The sequence below is a fragment of the Babylonia areolata genome, chromosome 10, assembly GCF_041734735.1.
Source record: "Babylonia areolata isolate BAREFJ2019XMU chromosome 10, ASM4173473v1, whole genome shotgun sequence".
In the NCBI taxonomy this organism is placed as follows: Eukaryota; Metazoa; Mollusca; class Gastropoda; order Neogastropoda; family Buccinidae; genus Babylonia; species Babylonia areolata.
Genome location: NC_134885.1, coordinates 45,444,820 through 45,468,097, shown reverse-complemented (window position 1 = coordinate 45,468,097; position 23,278 = coordinate 45,444,820). Strand labels below are relative to the sequence as shown.

At 46.3% G+C, this 23,278-nt stretch overlaps 1 protein-coding gene across 1 annotated transcript in view; it reads left to right on the top strand.

The window, feature by feature from the left end:
• Positions 1 to 23,278, top strand: part of LOC143286380 (soluble guanylate cyclase gcy-31-like) — a 131,291-nt gene that overhangs the window by 72,832 nt on the left and 35,181 nt on the right. Inside the window, exons 9-11 of the mRNA XM_076593921.1 lie at positions 644 to 718; positions 1,729 to 1,858; positions 8,620 to 8,766. Coding sequence (XP_076450036.1) covers positions 644 to 718; positions 1,729 to 1,858; positions 8,620 to 8,766 — 352 coding nt within the window. The remainder of the gene's footprint in view (positions 1 to 643; positions 719 to 1,728; positions 1,859 to 8,619; positions 8,767 to 23,278) is intronic.

The window sequence follows — 23,278 nt, the reverse complement described above, 5'->3', positions numbered from 1 at the left end:
GTATGATTCACTGTCTGGTTGGTTGATGTATTCACTGGTTGGTTGGTTGTATGATTGGCTGATTGATTCACTGACTGGTTGGTTGGTTGGTTGATTGATTGATTGATTGGCTGGTTGATTCACTGGTTGTTTGGTTGTGTGATTGGCTGATTATTCACTGACTGGTTGGTTGGTTGGTTGATTCACTGACTGACTGGTTGGTTGGGTGGTTGGCTGGTTGATTCACTGGTTGTTTGGTTGTGTGATTGGCTGATTATTCACTGACTGGTTGGTTGGTTGGTTGGTTATCTGATTGATTCACTGACTGGTTGGCTGGTTGATTGATTCACTGACTGACTGGTTGGTTGGGTGGTTGGCTGATTGATTCACTGACCGGTTGGTTGGTTGCTTGGTTGGCTGATTGATTCACTGGTTGGTTGGTTGTGTGATTGGCTGATTGATTCACTGACTGGTTGGCTGGGTGATTGATTGATTCACTGACTGGTTGGTTGGTTGATTGATTCACTGACTGGTTGGCTGGTTGGTTGGCTGATCGATTCACTGACTGGTTGGCTGGTTGGTTGATTCACTGACTGACTGGTTGGCTGGTTGATTGATTCACTGACTGGTTAGCTGGTTGGTGTACAGACGTGGACGAAGGCAGCAACAACCTGCACCTCAAAGGTCAGATGGTCTACATGCCGGAGTGGAGAGCCATCATGTTTCTGGGGACCCCCATGTGAGTCGCTGTCGGTCTGTCTGTCTCTTTGTATGTATATCTGTCTGTCTATCTGTCTGTCGTTATATATATGTGTGTGTGTGTGTGTGTGTGTGTGTGTGTGTGTGTGTGTGTGTGTGTGTTTAATGCTGCAGAGGTTCCCCTCTGTTTTATTTAATCCAAAGTAGTATTTCGTTTTGGTGATAGCGTCAGATTTACTTGTAGAGCAAAGTTCCCATTATTCTAATTAGTGGAACTGTTCGACCCTAACATGTAATATGTCGTCTTGATTACATTACGAAACCTTAATTTGATGAGAAAGAGTGAGAGACAGTGTGAGTGTGTGTGTGTGTGTGTGAGTGAGTGGGCAGGGGAATGAGGTGGGGGAATTATAATGGGCGTTTGTGTGCATGCATGGATGTATGTAGGGAGAGGGTGGGGGAGACACCTATGTGAGTATGTGTGTGCGTTAAAATATTTTTGGAGATAATGATATTAATGAAATTTGGTAAATTGATTTGTTAAATATGTTCTTTTTAAATCATACCTTCCCTCAAATCAGAATTTCCTTGTTTTGCTCAGTTATATTTTATTCAAATGGTTGCGAAAATGTCAGTACAACAAACAGTTAATCTGACAATAAATGGTTTCAGTCAGTCAGTGTGTGTGTGTGTGTGTGTGTGTGTGTGTGTGTGTGTGTGTGTGTGTGTGTGTGTGTGTTTATGTATGTTTATATTTCTGTGTGTCACTTTCTCTCTCTCCCTCTCTCTCACTTTTACTCTCTTCCACTTTTCTGCCCCCCCCCTCTCTTTCTCTCTCTCACTCTCTCCCTTTTCCCACCCCTCCCTCCCTCGCACACACACGCCTGCTAGTAGTGTGAAAGGAGTGTGTGTATTATGACTGTGTGTGAACAGAATGCAAAGTCTGAAAGTAGGAATGTACATCAACGATGTATGACTGTGTGTGATCAGAATGAAGAGTCTGCTGAAGACATGAATGTACATCAACGATGTATGACTGTGTGTGATCAGAATGCAGTGTCTGAAGGACATGTTGAAGGCAGGACTATACATCAACGACCTCAGCATGCATGACTGCAGCAGGGACCTGGTTCTGGCCAGCACTCAACAGTCGGCGGAACTCAAGTTGGCCTTGGCTCAGGTTAGGGGTTGTGTGTGTGTGTGTGTGTGTGTGTGTGTGTGTGTGTGTGTGTGTGTGACAGTCTCTGTGTCCGTGGTAAGCTTAAAAATTGCCATTTTCTCTGGAAATACTTTGTCCGTCAATACCAAATTTAGCTGAAAAATAGTAGGAAAAGTAATCTTCATAGTCATACCAATAATAGGTTGTAAGTCTCCCAAATTAAGCCGTGTTTCCCGTATCATTGGCGGTTTATTTCGTTGAGGCTATTTCCGGGATTCCGAAAACACCAGAAAACCGCATCTCAGCTGCAGCAGCGAAGGCGATGCTTTGTAAAAAAAAAAAAAAAAAAACAAACAAAGGCGGTATGACTTCGATTTTCTTGTTCGCAATTAAATGGAAAGAAATACAAATTCTGGACAGAACACATACAGTGACACAGACTACATCATCGACGTATTTACTGCATGTGAATATTTTTAAGTGGTTACCAAATTAACTATAATAAACATAGAAGAAAAATTGAATCGACCGTATCGTACTTTCCCGGCGAGTGGAACTAAGCTTGGCAGTCATCTATCTAGATCCAGAGAAAACGGCTATATGATGCAGTGTGATCCTTTATCGCGGACTTTAAAGAATTCTTAAATGCCTGAGATACACCAAAATAACATGATTCAAACAGTGTTATCACTTCGAATTCTACAAGCGATTTGATGAGTCTCCCGTCGGTCCGACGGATGAGTAGGCAGGCTGGCTTATCTGTCGGTGTGTGTCCTCATATGGGAGAAGAGGCCGATTCTGGATGCACAGCACTTCCCACAGGTGTTGCAAGGGAAAACGTCTCCAGAAGTTGAGCCCTGCTTCCTTCGCTCACGCTTCTCCTTAATGGCCAACGTTCTCTTGTTTTCAAACGTCTTTATGCCACTAGAGCACAGCATCCTCCAGCGAGAGCGGTCAAGGGCATCAGTTCCCCAGGAAGCGATGTCTATGTCACAGGCTTTGAGGTTTGTCTTCAAGGTGTCCTTGAAGCGCTTGCAGGGTCTTCCAATTTCGCGGTAGCCTTCCTTCAGCTGGCCATACAGTAGATCATCTTCGGGATCCTGCTGTCTGTCATGCGGACAACGTGTCCTGTCCAGTGTAGCTGGCACTGGATCAGCGGGCTTTCGATGCTGAGCAGGCCACTCCTCTCTAGGACCTGGATGTTGGAGACCCTGTCTTGCCACTTTATGCCCAGGATCTTTCGTAAGCATCTCTGGTGAAACTGCTCAAGTTGTTGAATGTGACGGCGATACGTCGTCCATGTTTTACAGCAGTACAACAAGGTGGTCAGCACAACAGCTCTGTAGGTTTTGATTTTGGTGCTGAGCCTGATGCCTTTGTTGTTCCACAGCCTGTTGTTGAGTCTGTCAAAGGCGGAGCTGGCCTTGCGATGCGCAGCGTCACTTCTGCATCAAGGGCTTCCGTTGCTGCATAGGGTGCTACCCAGGTAGCAAAACTTGTCGACTGACCTGATCTCTGTGTCATCGATCTTGATTGCAGGTGGGGGGGAGGCACTGGCGTTCTGTGAGCTAGCTGGTTGATACATGGACTCGGTCTTGCTGAGGCTGATAGTGAGTCAAAGCGTCTGCAGGAGGTTGAGAACCTGTCCATAATGAACTGCATGTCCTCATGAGTGTGTGCAGCAAGCGCGCAGTCATCAGCAAAGAGGAACTATCTAAACAGTGCCTCAAATACCCTGGACCTAGCGTGGAGTCGCCGCAAGTTGAAAAGTTTGCCATCTGTGCGAAACTGAATGTAGATGCCCCGGTCACAGTCTTGGAAGGCGTCAATCAGCATGGCAGAGACGAGAATGGAGAACAGTGTGGGTGCCAGGACGCAGCCCTGCTTCACTCCATTTACCACAGGGAACGGATCTGACAATAATAATAATAATAATAATAATAAATAATTCATAACTTTTCTATGGCGCGATATCCAGTACTAATGCTGCTGAAAGCGTCTTACATCATCGAGCCAGATATAAACATACCATAAAATATTACAACAGCTTAATCCAACGCGTTCATAGAATGAATGAAAAGCATGATCCACCAAACAATAAAAATATCAAGTAAATAATGCTTAGATTAAAAAGAAATACATTCCATAAAAACACACATTTTTTTAGACACACACATACATGTCAGTATTTTTATGTACTCTCGCCTGCATGCCATCGTGGAATGACGCAGTCAGCTGGATTAGGCTGTCTGGGCAGCCCAACTTTAGAGGATCTTCCACAGACCACCACCACAGACCACGGACCATTTATCGCCCTTAAAAAAGCATGCCTACATATTAATTTTAACGTTATTGTTGGATCCGCATTATCCCGGTGACAAAGACAATTTCTTCCCACCAGAACACGCTGGGTTCGAATCTGCGCTCGGGCCTTTTTTTTCCCCTTTTCTTTTTAACACGAAGCTTTATAATAACAAATACAGAACATATTTTAACGATTTGATCTTCTTTTTATTTCTTCTTTTTTTTTAAAGTGTATCCCAAGTGTCTTGAAGGCCTTGCCTCTCTTCTTGTTTGTTTATTTGTTGTTTTCTTTTGTTGTTATTTTCCACCTCATTTGCATGCAGGTCATGGAGTGCCCTCATTGGTTTTCCTCCCTTTGTATTTGGCGTTATCAGCAAGCCTTTTTCACATGTTTTAATCACAATTTCGCGGTTAACATGCTATTTGGCGTTATCAGCAAGCCTTTTTCACATGTTTTAATCACAATTTCGCGGTTAACATGTTATTTGGCGTTATCAGCAAGCCTTTTTCACATGTTTTAATCACAATTTCGCGGTTAACATGTTATTTGGCGTTATCAGCAAGCCTTTTTCACATGTTTTAATCACAATTTCGCGGTTAACATGTTATTTGGCGTTATCAGCAAGCCTTTTTCACATGTTTTAATCACAATTTCGCGGTTAACATGCTATTTGGCGTTATCAGCAAGCCTTTTTCACATGTTTTAATCACAATTTCGCGGTTAACATGCGTTTTTTCTTTGTTTTGTTTTAGAGGGTGTGTGTATCTGTTCCTCTCTCTGTTTCTTTCTGTCTGTCTGTCTGTCTGTCCGTCTGTCTGTCTGTCTGTCTCTCTCTCTAAAATTCCCTCTCTAAAAATTCTCTCTCTCTCTCTCTCTCTCTCTCTCTCTCTCTCTCTCTCTCAATATTCAGAAATAGTGATTATATTTCAACGCATGAAAAGAGGTTATATGGTAATCAGAAACTATCGATAGTCAACGTGTATAAATACTTGGGAATATTCCTTCTCACTCACCATTCCTACAAGCATATTGTTGAAAAATGTCCAGTCGTGCCATATATCAGAGATTCACATAAGCTAACAGTCGGACCAACAGTAAAGTGAGCGCTGTATGGTCAATGGTTTCTCCACTGCAAAGGGAATTCTTTTACAGCTTAATCTTGTCTGAAGACTTACGACCCTCAAACTAAGAGGTACGATCGCACTGACTTTTAGAGCTGCAGTCTTGGGGGCTATTTGGCCTTGGGTGAAAGTCGTCTTGGCCGAGAAAGCGAGGATGTACCGTGGGCAAGACACTCTCCACTATAATCAAATTCTAGTCCAGATAGTTGAGACAGCAGTTGCCTTCTCTGCTGTTCTGATGGTCATGTTCGGATGCTACTACCGTTCACACACACACACACACACACACACACACACACACATACATACATACATACATGCATACCTATCTACCTACTTACCAACCAACCTACCTACCTACCTGACGTCATAGCTCGCAAACATTCTGATTCAGACGGCAAAAGATACTCTTGGGACATATCAAATCCGTACTTCTAAGACAAAACGCAGAGATAGTTGCAGCTGGTTCTGTTCCACATGCAAACGAAGCCGATCAGAATATTTAAAGCTAAACTCAGTTTTAAAGAGAGAGAGAGAGAGAGAGAGAGAGAGAGAGAGAGAGAGAGAGAGAGAGAGAGAGAGATTCTAGTGAAAATAGAGACAGGCTCGAAAGAGTCAGCAAAAGTTACAAGTCCGTTCAAAGCAGAAAAATCGTGGAGAAAAAAATGGCACAGAGAACAACTAAGTTTACGCAAAAACAATTCAAGAGAAATATGGAATAGAATTAAAAAGAAAAGGAAAACATCATGTCCCATAAATTTAGAAGACATGTTTCACCATTTCAGCAACCTCAACATTAATGATAATGAATATATTGGCAGTACAACGACAGTGCATATTATCAATTTAGAGAATAATGATATTTTAAATGCACGTATATACTGAAGATAAAGTTACTTCAGCCATCAAAAGACTGAAGAAAGGCAAAAGTGCCGGTGAAGACATGATTCGTAATGAATATATCATTAACAGTGTTCCTTTGCTGACAGAAACATATTGTAAATTATTTAACAAGATACTGGACGAAAGTGTTGTACCAGAAAAATGGGTATCCGGCTTGATATTGCCATTGTATAAAGGCAAAGGTGATACACTTGACTATGATAATTATAGGTGAAAAACTTTGCTCAGCTGTGTTGGAAAACTATTCACTACAGTGTTAAATGCTAGACTACTGATTATATCAATGTAAACAATATACTTTCAGGGGCCCAAGCCCATTCTACATTAGATCAAATGTTTGTTTGAAATCACTAATTGATATTTTCTCCATGAAAAAGAAGCTTTATTGTGCTTTTGTTGATTTTAAAAAAGCCTCTGATTCAGTTTGGAGAAGTGGGTTATGGCAAAAACTTGTTCATGAAGGCATGAATGGTAAAATTTTGCGTGTCATGATGAACACGTATGATGGAATTAAGTCATGTGTGTTTTTAAATGGTGAAGATCTTATTTCTTTAGCATTTGTAAGGGTGTACGATAAAGAGAAAATCTCTCGCCTTTGCTTTTTTCTCACTTTCTCAATGATTTTTAGTCGTATTTGACTGAGAATAAGAGTCCATCTGTTGATCTTTTATTGAATGTTAACATTTCAGACTTAGATAGTTACATGCTATTATTTGTACTCTTGTATGCAGACGACACAATTTTACTTTCGGAGACGAAAGAAGGATTACAGCAGTCCCTCAATGTTTTTCATAAATATATATATATATATATATTTATTGTTTAAAATGGAAACTATTGGTTAATGTAAAGAAACCTAAAGTGATGATATTTAATTCTACAAACAAGCTAAAGCCTGTTTTTAAGTTCGGTGATGCATGTTTGGATATTGTCGATTCTTTTAAATATCTGAGTATCGAATTTAGTAGAAACGGAACTTTTTACAAAGTTAAATAAATGATTTATTAACAGGCTCAAAAAGCTATGTTTTCGTTACTTCAGTCAGCCAGAAATCAAGATTTGCCTTTTCATATCGTTCTGGAAATGTACCAGTCCATGATTGTTCAAATTTTGTTGTATGGTGCAGAAATATGTGGTTATGAAAATGCAGATATACTTGAAAAATTGGAATTGAAATTTTTGAAACGATGTTCAAACTGAACAGGAATACTATAACCCAAATTGTTTATGGCGAAACTGGCATTTATCTAATTAGTGTGTTAGTGAAAATGAGATTGGTTCGATTATGACCGAGCTTAGTGATATCAAACAGAAAAATATTCTGGGAAAATATATTTCATATTACTTGATTTATATCGAAATGGTATTTATTCTTCAAAATGGATGATTATATCAGACAAATTTTGATAGAAACAGGGTATGACTGTGTTTGGGATGCTCAATTCTTCTTAGAGAGGGAATCTTTCTGCAAGAATGTCAATATTGCTTTGAGAGATAGTTCTCAAAATCTGTGGAGACATTCTCTTGAGGAGAGTAGTAAATGTTTGTTTTATCGAAATTTCGAAAGTGGATTTGGTAGAGAAATATATATAAGTCAAATGCCTGATAATTACGTTATCAGCTTCTTCAGATTTCGAAGTAGTAATTATAAGCTGGAAATAGAAACAGGGAGACACAAAGGCATACCACGAAAGGTACGGCTTTGTAAGGTTTGTAACATGTATGTGATTGCGGATGAGTTTCATTTTATAATGGAATGTCCCAGTTATGATCAGTTACAAAATAGACATGTTCCAAAAAAATATTTGTCTCCAAAATCGGTTTTTAATTTTTGTAATATGCTCAAAGGAGGCAAAAGTAATTTTAGCTGTAAGTAAGATGATTAGATTTGCAAATGTTGCCTAGCTACACTTTTGGAGTTAAAAGGCATTTGTGTTTTCTCAACTTTTATGTGACATTGTTGTGTATTTGGAAATGTTTGTTCTGGGCATGAAAACATTGTTTTGTAGGAATCCTCCATACTCCAGTAGGAGTGAAAGGATAATCAAAACTTGAAACTTGAAACGTGTGTGTGTGTGTGTGTGTGTGTGTGTGTGTGTGTGTGTCTGTGTGTGTATTACATATATGTATGTATATACATATGTGTGTCTGTGTGTGTATTACATATATGTATGTATATACATATGTGTGTCTGTGTGTGTATTACATATATGTATGTATATACATATGTGTGTCTGTGTGTGTATTACATATATGTATGTATATACATATGCGCACATATGTGTCTGACTAATGACGATGATCGTGATGATCATGATGATGATGATTGTTGTTCTTCTTCTCCTTCTCCTCTACTACCACCTCCTCCTCCTCCTTCTCGTCCTCCTCCTCCTCATCATCATTCTCACCACCACTACCACCACCACCACCACCACGCCCTGTGTGTCCCACAGGAGCAGCAGAAGAGTCAGCTGCTGACGGCCAGCATGAAGAAGCTGGACGAGGAGATTCGGACCACGGACGAGTTCGTGTACCAGATGATCCCCAAACCTGTGGCGGACAGACTGAGGCAGGGAGAGTCGGCCGTCAACACCTGCCAGGTAGTGTGTGCCGGAATGTGGTGGTTTTGTAGCTGTGTTGTGTTGTGTTGTTGTTGTTGTTGTGTTGTGTTGTTGTTGTGTTGTCTTGTCTTGTGTTGTCTTGTAGTTATGTTATGTTGTGTTGTAGTTGTGGTTGTTTTGTAGTTGTGGTTGTGTTGTGTTTGTTGTCTTGTAGCTGTGTTGTGTTGTACTTGTGTTTGTTTCTGTTTTATGTTTGTTGTGTTGTAGGTGTGGTTGTTTCTGTTTTATGTTTGTTGTGTTGTAGTTGTGGTTGTTTCTGTTTTATGTTTGTTGTGTTGTAGGTGTGGTTGTTTCTGTTTTATGTTTGTTGTGTTGTAGGTGTGGTTGTTTCTGTTTTATGTTTGTTGTGTTGTAGGTGTGGTTGTTTCTGTTTTATGTTTGTTGTGTTGTAGTTGTGGTTGTTTCTGTTTTATGTTTGTTGTGTTGTAGTTGTGGTTGTTTCTGTTTTATGTTTGTTGTGTTGTAGGTGTGGTTGTTTCTGTTTTATGTTTGTTGTGTTGTAGGTGTGGTTGTTTCTGTTTTATGTTTGTTGTGTTGTAGGTGTGGCTCTGTTTTGCGTTGCGTTGCGTTGCGTTGCGTTGCGTTGCGTTGTTTTTGTTTTTGTGTATGTGCTATGCAGTGCTTTGCTGTGTTGTGCTGTGTCGGCTTGCGTAGCGTTATGTGTCGTTGCGTTTGTTTTTGTTGGTTTTTTTGTTGTTGTTTTTTTTTGGGGGGGTGCGGGGGGGTGTTGTGTGTGTGTGTGTGTTTGTGTGTGTGACCGTGTTGCGCTGTGTGGTGTTGCGCTGTGTGGTGTTGCGCTGTGTGGTGTTGCGTTGTGTGGTGTTGCGTTGTGTGGTGTTGCGTTGTGTGGTGTTGCGCTGTGTGGTGTTGCGCTGTGTGGTGTTGCGCTGTGTGGTGTTGCGTTGTGTGGTGTTGCGTTGTGTGGTGTTGCGCTGTGTGGTGTTGCGTTGTGTGGTGTTGCGCTGTGTGGTGTTGCGTTGTGTGGTGTTGCGTTGCGCTCTGCATCGTAGTGTGATGGGATGTGTTGTTTATTATTGTGGTTGTCTTGAGTTGCGTTGTGTTTCGTTGCCGTATGGCAGAGAGAGAGAGAGAGGATTATGAGAGCAGACAGGGTGTGTGTGGGGGGGAGGGGGGGACGCGTACGGGGGGGGGGGGGGGGGGATCAGAGAGAATCACAGGGGAGGTAAGTCAGGCAGGGTGGCTTACCGTCACGTGACAACGATTCGTTTCGGCCCCGAACCTCTTCTAGTCAAAGGTTTGAGACTGACTGGCTTGTGGGGAGTGGGGTGTGGGAGGGGGGTGGGGGGTAATTGAGAATGGTGGCCTTGTGGTAACGCGTCCCGAGAGAAGCGAGAGAATCTGTGCATACTGGATCGAATCCCACAAAATTTTGTCCCCATCCACTAGGTCCTGTGGTCTGGACACTACCCCAGAATTTTGTCCCCATCCACTAGGTCCTGTGGTCTGGAAGCTACCCCAAAATTTTGTCCCCAGCCACTAGGTCCTGTGGTCTGGAAGCTACCCCAAAATTTTGTCCCCATCCACTAGGTCCTGTGGTCTGGACGCTACCCCAAAATTTTGTCCCCATCCACTAGGTCCTGTGGTCTGGACGCTACCCCAAAATTTTGTCCCCATCCACTAGGTCCTGTGGTCTGGAAGCTACCCCAAAATTTTGTCCCCATCCACTAGGTCCTGTGGTCTGGACACTACCCCAAAATTTTGTCCCCAGCCACTAGGTCCTAAGTTGTGGTCTGGACGCTACCCCAAATTTGGAATTCTTTGCCATCGTCCCTCAGAAATACTCCTTATCTCCAGACCAAGTCAGATCTGAAAACGCACCTTTTCCGCAGACATTTCTGTACTCAGCACGATGGATTGTCCAAAGTCTGTTCGCTACATGGAGTTTTATGCTGGAGATATTTATACTCACGTAATCCTGTTTTAATGCAGTTGATATATTTGATGTGTCTGGGCGCGCGTGCATGTGTGTGTGTGTGCGAGTGTGAGTGTGCGCGCATGTATTTGTGTGTCTAAAAATGTGTGTTTTTAAGGAATGTATTTCTTTTTAATCTGAGTCATTCGAATGCACGTAGCGGCACGGCAGGGCAGCAAGGGAGTTGTCCTTGGCAAATTTCGAAGTAACTTCCACTCTAAAATGCACAAGTGTGAGAGAGAGAGAGAGAGAGAGAGAGAGAGAGAGAGAGAGAGAGAGAGTCACTGTAACATCGCTGAATGCGCCTGAAGGCAACTGTCAGTCGGAGAGCCTGTTGTGCAAATGACTCCGTGTTTGTGAAGCACTTAGAGCTTGGTGTCTGACAAGGACAGGTGTTGTTAGAGCTTGGTGTCTGACAAGGACAGGCGTTGTTGGAGCTTGGTGTCTGACAAGGACAGGTGTTGTTTGTGAAGCACTAAGAGCTTGGTGTCTGACAAGGACAGGCGTTGTTGGAGCTTGGTGTCTGACAAGGACAGGTGTTGTTTGTGAAGCACTAAGAGCTTGGTGTCTGACAAGGACAGGTGTTGTTTGTGAAGCACTTGGAGCTTGGTGTCTGACAAGGACAGGTGTTGTTTGTGAAGCACTTAGAGCTTGGTGTCTGACAAGGACAGGTGTTGTTAGAGCTTGGTGTCTGACAAGGACAGGCGTTGTTGGAGCTTGGTGTCTGACAAGGACAGGTGTTGTTAGAGCTTGGTGTCTGACAAGGACAGGTGTTGTTTGTGAAGCACTAAGAGCTTGGTGTCTGACAAGGACAGGCGTTGTTGGAGCTTGGTGTCTGACAAGGACAGGTGTTGTTAGAGCTTGGTGTCTGACAAGGACAGGTGTTGTTTGTGAAGCACTTGGAGCTTGGTGTCTGACAAGGACAGGTGTTGTTTGAGCTTGGTGTCTGACAAGGACAGGTGTTGTTTGAGCTTGGTGTCTGACAAGGACAGGTGTTGTTAGAGCTTGGTGTCTGACAAGGACAGGTGTTGTTTGAGCTTGGTGTCTGACAAGGACAGGTGTTGTTTGAGCTTGGTGTCTGACAAGGACAGGTGTTGTTAGAGCTTGGTGTCTGACAAGGACAGGTGTTGTTAGAGCTTGGCGTCTGACAAGGACAGGTGTTGTTAGAGCTTGGTGTCTGACAAGGACAGGTGTTGTTAGAGCTTGGTGTCTGACAAGGACAGATGTTGTTAGAGCTTGGTGTCTGACAAGGACAGGTGTTGTTAGAGCTTGGTGTCTGACAAGGACAGATGTTGTTAGAGCTTGGTGTCTGACAAGGACAGGTGTTGTTAGAGCTTGGTGTCTGACAAGGACAGGTGTTGTTTGTGAAGCACTAAGAGCTTGGTGTCTGACAAGAACAGGTGTTGTTTGTGAAGCACTAAGAGCTTGGTGTCTGACAAGAACAGGTGTTGTTTGTGAAGCACTAAGAGCTTGGTGTCTGACAAGGACAGGTGTTGTTAGAGCTTGGTGTCTGACAAGGACAGGTGTTGTTTATGAAGCACTTAGAGCTTGGTGTCTGACAAGGACAGGTGTTGTTAGAGCTTGGTGTCTGACAAGGACAGGTGTTGTTTATGAAGCACTTAGAGCTTGGTGTCTGACAAGGACAGGTGTTGTTAGAGCTTGGTGTCTGACAAGGACAGGTGTTGTTTATGAAGCACTTAGAGCTTGGTGTCTGACAAGGACAGGTGTTGTTAGAGCTTGGTGTCTGACAAGGACAGGAGTTCTTAGAGCTTGGTGTCTGACAAGGACAGGTGTTGTTTGTGAAGCATTTAGAGTTTAGTGTCTGACAAGGACAGGTGTTGTTTGTGAAGCATTTAGAGTTTAGTGTCTGACAAGGACAGGTGTTGTTTGTGAAGCATTTAGAGCTTGGTGTCTGACAAGGACAGGTGTTGTTTGTGAAGCATTTAGAGTTTAGTGTCTGACAAGGACAGGTGTTGTTTGTGAAGCATTTAGAGTTTGGTGTCTGACAAGGACAGGTGTTGTTAGAGCTTGGTGTCTGACAAGGACAGGTGTTGTTACAGCTTGGTGTCTGACAAAGACAGGTGTTGTTAGAGCTTGGTGTCTGACAAGGACAGGTGTTGTTAGAGCTTGGTGTCTGACAAGGACAGGCGTTGTTGGAGCTTGGTGTCTGACAAGGACAGGCGTTGTTGGAGCTTGGTGTCTGACAAGGACAGGTGTTGTTAGAGCTTGGTGTCTGACAAGGACAGGTGTTGTTTGTGAAGCATTTAGAGTTTAGTGTCTGACAAGGACAGGCGTTGTTTGTGAAGCATTTAGAGTTTGGTGTCTGACAAGGACAGGTGTTGTTTGTGAAGCATTTAGAGTTTAGTGTCTGACAAGGACAGGTGTTGTTAGAGCTTGGTGTCTGACAAGGACAGGTGTTGTTAGAGCTTGGTGTCTGACACGGACAGGTGTTGTTGGAGTTTGGTGTCTGACAAGGACAGGTGTTGTTTATGAAGCACTTAGAGCTTGGTGTCTGACAAGGACAGGTGTTGTCAGAGTTTAGTGTCTGACAAGGACAGGTGTTGTTAGAGTTTAGTGTCTGACAAGGACAGGTGTTGTTAGAGTTTAGTGTCTGACAAGGACAGGTGTTGTTTGTGAAGCATTTAGAGCTTGGTGTCTGACAAGGACAGGTGTTGTTAGAGCTTGGTGTCTGACAAGGACAGGCGTTGTTAGAGTTTAGTGTCTGACAAGGACAGGTGTTGTTAGAGTTTAGTGTCTGACAAGGACAGGTGTTGTTCGTGAAGCATTTAGAGCTTGGGTGTTGTTCGTGAAGCATTTAGAGCTTGGTGTCTGACAAGGACAGGTGTTGTTGGAGCTTGGTGTCTGACAAGGACAGGTGTTGTTGGAGCTTGGTGTCTGACAAGGACAGGTGTTGTTGGAGCTTGGTGTCTGACAAGGACAGGCGTTGTTGGAGCTTAGTGTCTGACAAGGACAGGTGTTGTTAGAGCTTGGTGTCTGACAAGGACAGGTGTTGTTAGAGCTTGGTGTCTGACACGGACAGGTGTTGTTGGAGCTTGGTGTCTGACAAGTACAGGTGTTGTCACAGTTTAGTGTCTGACAAGGACAGGTGTTGTTAGAGTTTAGTGTCTGACAAGGACAGGTGTTGTTAGAGTTTAGTGTCTGACAAGGACAGGCGTTGTTCGGGTATCTACATAAGTCAGTCTGGAAAAGGTTGAGGGGTGTCTAACAGTGTGCTGGCGTTCTAAGAATGGTGGGAGCGTAGAGAGTGCCTGTGAACAGATGGGTGGGGTAGGAGGAGGGTAACTGCACGGCTGTCAGACACACAGAAACCTTGAACAGACAAATACTCCGGGGTCATGGTACCACCAGGAAATTGACTGGGAAGAAGTTGGAGGGAGGGGGGCTTGGAAAGAAGGAGGGTGGGTGCGGGGTGGGGTGGGGGCGACTCGGGAAGGAGGAGGGAGATTGATATGGATACTTATATAGCGCCTATTCTCGGTCGGTGACTAAGCTCTAAGCGCTTTACAAACACGGGGGGTCCTTTTCACAACAGGCTGCCTACCTGGGTAGAGCCGCCGTCTCTTGTTGGTTTTGTTTTGTTTTTTTATTTACCCGGCCATGTAAGCACCCATACTCAGTTTTCGGGGGTGTGCATACTGGGTATATTCGTGTTTCCATAACCCACCGAACGCTGACATGGATTACAGGATCTTTAACGTGCGTATCTGATCTTCTGCGTGCGTATACACACGAAGGGGGTTCAGGCACTGGCAGGTCTGCACATATGTTGACCTGGCAGATCGGAAAAATCTCCACCCTTTACCCACCAGGCGCCACCGAGATTCGAACACGGGATCCTCAGATTGTAAGTCCAACGCTTTCACCATTCGGCTATTGCGCCCGTCAAGGAAGAGGGTTGATGGATGATCAGAGAGTTTCTGCCCGGACACAGCTAGCCAGCCAGTGTGGCTTTCCACGAGATTCCTGAAACATTTCCATTCCCCCATTTCTTGCCCTCATCTGCTTCATGGTTACAAACCAATCAGCTGTCGGGCCATGCTCGTTTCTGCAGGGTGGGAGTGGTGGGGGAGGGGGGGGGGAATCGGAAATGGAAGGGTGTGTCCAGCTGATTGCTTGTGTCTCAACATGGCAGAAGCATTGTCAGTGCACATGGGTGCGGGGAATACAGAGAAAGGCACGAATCCGTTCCGCGCATACTGCATTCCGCTTTCGGGCCTCGTTCACTTCTTGGCTACAATATCATCAGCTACAGGGTGTGGGCGGGATGGTGTGTCCCAAGGGTAGATTTGGAACAGGGAGAGGCAGGTCATGTCCAGTGGTGGTGGTGGTGTGTGTCCATCGAGATCGATGATGACCATCGTTGTCATCCAGCTGGGCGGTGGGGGATGCTCATGAATCTATCTGTGAATGCGCAGATGGCTGAATAGTCCAATCTGCGCACGAAATGTTCGCTGACAGTTGGGGCAGACAAAGACAGGCATATCATTGTCAGGGAGCTTGTTTGCCCGTGACTTTCTGGCCTGCCTCTTCTGAACAGCTGCAGCAGTCCTGCTGGCCTCGCACAACTTGGCGCCTTTGTGCACAGCAGTGCGCCATTTGTCACGGTCCACTGCAGATTCCTCCCAGGGTTGATGTCAAACGCTTTCAGAGAGACTTTCAGAGTATCTCTGAAGCGCTTCTTCTGACCTCCGTGTGATCTCTTCCCTTGTTGCAGCTCGCCATAGAAGAGCCTATGGGCAGCCGATGGTCTGGCATACACGCCACGTGTCCAGCCCAGCGAAGCTGGGACTGCATCAGGATGGTGAAGATGCTGGGAAGGGTGGCTTTTGCCAGCACCTCCGTGTCTGGGGTCCTGTCTTGCCACTTGATGTTCAGTAGCTTCCTGAGGCATGTTGTGTGGAAGTGGTTCAGCTTCTTGGTGTGTCGTTGGTACACTGTCCACGTTTCGCAGGCGTACAGTAGTGTGGAGAGAACTACTGCTTTGTAGACCTTTAGCTTGGTCTCAAGACCAATGCCTCTTCTGTTCCAGACATATGCATAGAGTCTACCAAAGGTTGCGCTTGCTCTTGCAATCCTGACGTTCACTTCATCGTCGATGGTCGCATTCCGTGACAGTGTGCTGCCAAGGTATGTGAACCGTTCTACCGCACTGAGTCTCTGACCTCTGACTGTGATGTTGGGCTCAACGTGGGGTTTGCCTGGTGCTGGCTGATGGAGAACTTCAGTTTTCCTTGTGCTGATGGTAAGGCCGAAGTTCCTGCTTCGAAGATCCAGACTTCGCATGCATGGGTAGACACATCCCGGGGGCAAACTGCGTGTGGCATGCACACAGCACGGTGGAGCTAGATGGCCGTCGGTGGCTCTCCTGAGCCGACGCCCTTTTATGGATATCGTTTTTAATTCCATAAGGGTGTCTAGCCACCCGCCTCACCAGTCCCGTGTGCACTCACAGTGCACACACCTCTTGTTCTCACTCACAGTGCACACACCTCTTGTTCTTCTCACTCACAGTGCACACACCTCTTGTTCTTCTCACTCACAGTGCACACACCTCTTGTTCTTCTCACTCACAGTGCACACACCTCTTGTTCTCACTCACAGTGCACACACCTCTTGTTCTTCTCACTCACAGTGCACACACCTCTTGTTCTCACTCACAGTGCACACACCTCTTGTTCTTCTCACTCACAGTGCACACACCTCTTGTTCTTCTCACTCACAGTGCACACACCTCTTGTTCTCACTCACAGTGCACACACCTCTTGTTCTTCTCACTCACAGTGCACACACCTCTTGTTCTTCTCACTCACAGTGCACACACCTCTTGTTCTCACTCACAGTGCGCACACCTCTTGTTCTTCTCACTCACAGTGCACACACCTCTTGTTCTTCTCACTCACAGTGCACACACCTCTTGTTCTCACTCACAGTGCGCACACCTCTTGTTCTTCTCACTCACAGTGCACACACCTCTTGTTGTTCTCACTCATAGTGCACACACCTCTTGTTCTCACTCACTCATAGTGCACACGTCTTAAGCATGTTCAGAATGTTAGCGCTTGGAGGTGCAGCGAGAAAGAAAAAGAAAATCACCAGCTATAAAAATGAATGGACTTCGGGTTCATCTACACCCAAAGTGCATGGACATGTATACAGGAGAACATTTCCCAACACGGGGATATGACAGTCAATCGTGTCCGACTAAGAGCCGTCAAAACAGCAGAGGAGTCAACTGCCACGACGACTGTCCGGGCTAAAATTTGATTACAGTGGAGAGTGCCTCGCCCAAGTTACACCCCCACCCCCTTCTCTCGGCTAAACGTGCTTTAGGACAGTCGGCGTTGAGATGGTTCACAAAGGCTAAACGTGCTTTAGGACAGTCGGCGTTGAGATGGTTCACAAAGGCTAAACGTGCTTTAGGACAGTCGGCGTTGAGATGGTTCACAAAGGCTAAACGTGCTTTAGGACAGTCGGCGTTGAGATGGTTCACAAAGGCCAACTAGCACCCAAGGCTGCAGTACTAAGAGCCAGTACGATCTACTCTGGGGACACAGTGCTAAAGATAGCATGCGGAAATGGACATGAGGGATGGGGAGGGAGGGTGGGGGCATAAAAAAAGAATCACAGTGGGCGGTCAGTCAGGCAACGTGGCATAGCGTGAGATTCACCAATCCATTCGTAACCCGTCAACCGCTGTGGCCATCCTTTAACGCAGTATTTCAGTCTAACGTCCAATGGCTTCGGAGTTGTACGGACTGGTGCAGGCGAGGGCGTAATTGTGTATATCCTGGATTGGTTGGCTGGTTGGCTCGCAGGTACGTCGTTTGGTAATTATAGTCGGTTGGCAGTTTAATCAGTGAATGGACGCTTACTTCCTGAACGGCAAGCCAACATTCTGCACAGGTTTGTTATGGAAATGCTGTTGCGAAACCAAAATAGAATTACTAGAATGATGAGACACATCATGTTTAAAAAGACAACAACGAACAGCAGCAAGGATTCAGTTATTGCCAACGGCAGTGTGCACACCCACCCGCGTGGGTCTCCCTATAGACTTAATGTCTGCCTCCACTTGTATGTTCTTATGGGCCTACACACTGCCTGTGGGTACCCCTATAGACTTACTGTCTCCACTGGTATGTTCTTATGGGCCTACACACTGCCTGTGGGTATCCCTATAGACTTACTGTCTCCACTGGTATGTTCTTATGGGCCTACACACTGCCTGTGGGTACCCCTATAGACTTACTGTCTCCACTGGTATGTTCTTATGGGCCGACACACTGCCTGTGGGTATCCCTATAGACTTACTGTCTCCACTGGTATGTTCTTATGGGCCTACACACTGCCTCCACATGTATTCATCTCAAAGCGAGTGTCCGCATTCATGTTGCACGAGCGTTGTGTACACTGTGCCAAGGGAGGATGGTGTGAGGGCAGGTTGATGTCCTGTTTCACAGCCCGTCACATCCAATGCTTCAGTGTACACCACCTGTGGCGTGCCGGCCCCTCATTCCCCTCATCCTGCCGGCCCCTCATCCCTCATCCTGCCGGCCCCTCATCCCCCTCATCCTGCCGGCCCCTCATCTCTCATCCTACCGGACCCTCATCCTGCCGGCCCCTCATCCCCCTCATCCTGCCGGCCCCTCATCTCTCATCCTGCCGGCCCCTCATCCCCCTCATCCTGCCGGCCCCTCATCTCTCATCCTACCGGACCCTCATCCTACCGGCCCCTCATCCCCCTCATCCTGCCGGCCCCTCATCTCTCATCCTGCCGGCCCCTCATCCCCCTCAACCTGCCGGCCCCTCATCCCTCATCCTGCCGGCCCCTCATCTCTCATCCTACCGGCCCCTCATCCCTCATCCTCCCGGCCCCTCATCCTGCCGGCCCCTCATCCCCCTCATCCTGCCGGCCCCTCATCCCTCATCCTACAGGCCCCTCATCCCTCATCCTCCCGGCCCCTCATCCTGCCGGCCCCTCATCCCCCTCATCCTGCCGGCCCCTCATCCCCCTCATCCTGCCGGCCCCTCATCCCTCATCCTACAGGCCCCTCATCCCTCATCCTGCCGGCCCCTCATCCCCCTCATCCTGCCGGCCCCTCATCTCTCATCCTACCGGACCCTCATCCTGCCGGCCCCTCATCCCCCTCATCCTGCCGGCCCCTCATCCCCCTCATCCTGCCGGCCCCTCATCCCCCTCATCCTGCCGGCCCCTCATCCCTCATCCTGCCGGCCCCTCATCTCTCATCCTACCGGCCCCTCATCCCTCATCCTCCCGGCCCCTCATCCTGCCGGCCCCTCATCCCCCTCATCCTGCCGGCCCCTCATCCCCCTCATCCTGCAGGCCCCTCATCCCTCATCCTACAGGCCCCTCATCCCTCATCCTACCGGCCCCTTATCCCCCTCATCCTACCGGCCCCTCATCCCCCTCATCCTACCGGCCCCTCATCCCTCATCCTACAGGCCCCTCATCCCTCATCCTGCCGCAGGCATTGTCTCTTGAGTCTCGTGGGAACCATTTTGATTTCCGACCTGTTCCTGACACTCCATCTGTTCGCCAAATCTGGGCAGGGATGGTGGAGGAGAAAGCGGGGGTGATGGGGGTTAGAGGAGAAGGGATGGTGGAGGAGAAAGCGGGGGTGATGGGGGTTAGAGGAGAAGGGATGGTGGAGGAGATAGCGGGGGTGATGGGGGTTAGAGGAGAAGGGATGGTGGAGGAGAAAGCGGGGGTGATGGGGGTTAGAGGAGAAGGGAAGTGAATGGTTGGGAGCAGGGATGGTTGAATGGAAAACTGTTCATGTCAAACAGCAGCGACTGAAAGCACTCTCCGAGAAGAAAAGGAAAACCAGAAACACCGTCGTCGTGTGCAGCAGACACAACAATCACTGCCTTCGTCGTTCTTCTTCTCCGTCACCTGTGTGAAGAGTGACTGGGGCGCCGTATTGTAGTATAGTGACTGGTGTAGTATAGTGACTGGGGCGCCGTATTGTAGTATAGTGACTGGTGTAGTATAGTGACTGGGGCGCCGTATTGTAGTATAGTGACTGGTGTAGTATAGTGACTGGGGCGCCGTATTGTAGTATAGTGACTGGTGTAGTATAGTGACTGGGGCGCCGTATTGTAGTATAGTGACTGGTGTAGGATAGTGACTGGGGCGCCGTATTGTAGTATAGTATAGTGACTGGGGCGCCGTATTGTAGTATAGTGACTGGTGTAGTATAGTGACTGGGGCGCCGTATTGTAGTATAGTGACTGGTGTAGTATAGTGACTGGGGCGCCGTATTGTAGTATAGTATAGTGACTGGGGCGCCGTATTGTAGTGTAGTGACTGGTGTAGTATAGTGACTGGGGCGCCGTATTGTAGTATAGTGACTGGTGTAGTATAGTGACTGGGGCGCCGTATTGTAGTATAGTGACTGGTGTAGTATAGTGACTGGGGCGCCGCATTGTAGTATAGTGACTGGTGTAGTATAGTGACTGGGGCGCCGTATTGTAGTATAGTATAGTGACTGGGGCGCCGTATTGTAGTATAGTGACTGGTGTAGTATAGTGACTGGGGCGCCGTATTGTAGTATAGTGACTGGTGTAGTATAGTGACTGGGGCGCCGTATTGTAGTATAGTGACTGGTGTAGTATAGTGACTGGGGCGCCGCATTGTAGTATAGTGAATGGTGTAGTATAGTGACTGGGGCGCCGCATTGTAGTATAGTGACTGGGGCGCCGCATTGTAGTATAGTATAGTGACTGGGGCGCCGCATTGTAGTATAGTGACTAGTGTAGTATAGTGACTGGGGCGCCGCATTGTAGTATAGTGACTAGTGTAGTATAGTGACTGGGGCGCCGCATTGTAGTGTAGTGACTGGGGCGCCGCTTTGTAGTATAGTGACTGGTGTAGTATAGTGACTGGTGCGCCGCTTTGTAGTGTAGTGACTGGTGTAGTATAGTGACTGGTGTAGTATAGCGACTGGGGCGCCGCATTGTAGTGTAGTGACTGGTGTAGTATAGTGACTGGTGCGCCGCTTTGTAGTATAGTGACTGGTGTAGTATAGTGACTGGTGTAGTATAGCGACTGGGGCGCCGCATTGTAGTGTAGTGACTGGTGTAGTATAGTGACTGGTGCGCCGCTTTGTAGTATAGTGACTGGTGCGCCGCATTGTAGTATAGTGACTGGTGTAGTATAGTGACTGGTGCGCCGCTTTGTAGTATAGTGACTGGTGTAGTATAGTGACTGGTGCGCCGCTTTGTGGTGTAGTGACTGGGGCGCCGCATTGTAGTATAGTGACTGGTGTAGTATAGTGACTGGGGCGCCGCATTGTAGTATAGTGACTGGTGTAGTATAGTGACTGGTGCGCCGCTTTGTGGTGTAGTGACTGGGGCGCCGCATTGTAGTATAGTGACTGGTGTAGTATAGTGACTGGGGCGCCGCATTGTAGTATAGTGACTGGGGCGCCGCATTGTAGTATAGTGACTGGTGTAGTATAGTGACTGGTGCGCCGCATTGTAGTATTGTGACTGGGGCGCCGCATTGTCTTGTAGTATAGTGACTGGGGCGCCGCATTGTAGTAAAGTGAGTGGGGCGCCGCATTGTGTTATAGAACTGTTGACTGGGTCCCTTCAGGACTGTCAGTTTGTGTCAAAGGTTGGGTCTCTGCAAATGGTTTTCTTGTATAGGTTACAATGCTGTCAGTCCATCCATTTTTTTCTTTCTTTCTTTTTTTTTCTCTCTCTCTTTTTCTGTCGTCTCTCCCTCTCGCTGGATGATTTTTTTTACAGGGCCGTTGGAAATGGTAACACATGCCGTTGGAAATGGTAACACACTAACAATCATTATGTGTTCCAAACTGCCACAGCTTTGGTCATGGAAGGCCTTCACACACAAACTCACAGTCTTCCCAGGCACACTGGTCATGGAAGGCCTTCACACACAAGCTCAGTCTTCCCAGGCACACTGGTCATGGAAGGCCTTCACACACAAGCTCAGTCTTCCCAGACACACTGGTCATGGAAGGCCTTCACACACAAGCTCAGTCTTCCCAGGCACACTGGTCATGGAAGGCCTTCACACACAAACTCAGTCTTCCCAGGCACACTGGTCATGGAAGGCCTTCACACACAAACTCACAGTCTTCCCAGGCACACTCTTGTTCCCTCACTCACTCCACCATTCCGGGCTGAAAACGGTCGCAATAGCCGAGTGGTTTAAGCGTTTGACTTTCAGTCTGAGAGTCCCGGGATCGAATGTTGGTAACGGCGCCTGGTGGGTAAGTGGTGGAGACTTTTACGATCTCAAAAGTCAACAGTTATGTGCAGACCTGCTAGTGCCTGAACCCCCTTCGTGTGTATACGCACGCAGATCAAATACGCACGTTAAACATCCAGTAATCCATGTCAGAGTTCGGTGGGTTATGGAAACAAGAACATACCCAGCATGCACACACCCCCCTCCGAAAACGGAGTGTGGCTGCCTGTAGCGACGCGCTCTCCCTGGTGAGAGCAGCCCGAATTTCACACAGAGAAATCTGTTGTGATAAATAGAAATACAAATACATGGCGGGGTAAATAAACAAAACGGCCATACACGTAAAATGTTACATGTCTGTCTGAGTGTGTGCGTGCCTGAAATGACACAAGAAACAATGATGAGCGCCAAGTGGCAGCCGTCAGTCGGCTCTACCCACCTAGGCAGCCCGTTGTGCAAATGACCCCGAATTTAAAAAGCGCTTTGAGCTTTGTCTCCGACCGAGGATAAGCGCTATAGAATGACACGTATCATTCATTCATTTATTCAAAAGCGAACATGTAAAAACAGATTCCATGTTGTTGTTTGTTTGTTGTTGTTGTTTCAAATATTTACAGAATATCGCAATTTACTCCAGGATGTCTACGTTTCTGAAAACCTAACAATGAATTCAAGACTTGGTGTGTGTTTTTTTAAACAGAGTGTTTGAACTGAAAGACAGTGTGTTGTGTATGATAGTATCAAGGTACTTGTATTCATTTCTTTCAACCTTTCTACCGGATAGGCCGACATGCACAGTTTGGGAATGAGTTGAACATTTTTTTCGAAAGTCATTTATAATTTCTTTTGTTGTTGTTGTGTTGTCGTTTGTTTCCTTTTTTAAACATTAAGATCGATGAAGTTGATATTTTGCCAATATAAGAAACATTGAACACTTTTATCAAACTTTTCATCAGAGTTTGAAAGGACTGTAACTGTAGTACCATCGGATTGTTTTGCTTAAATAAAATCCTCATTATTACAGCTGCAGTCATTGGTTTTCAGAATAGGTAAGACAACATAAAAAGAACGAAACACACACACACACACACACACACACACACACACACACACACAACAACAACAACAACAACAACAACAACAACAACAACAACAACAACAGATAGTTGAAATGTTCTAAACCGTGGATGACGAAAGCAGACTATGATGAGGGCGCGTGTGCGGCAAATAGCAGTTCAAATGACCAACAGTGAGTATGACGAAATCAGTGTGTTTGATTCTTCTGCGTTTGTCGGCTG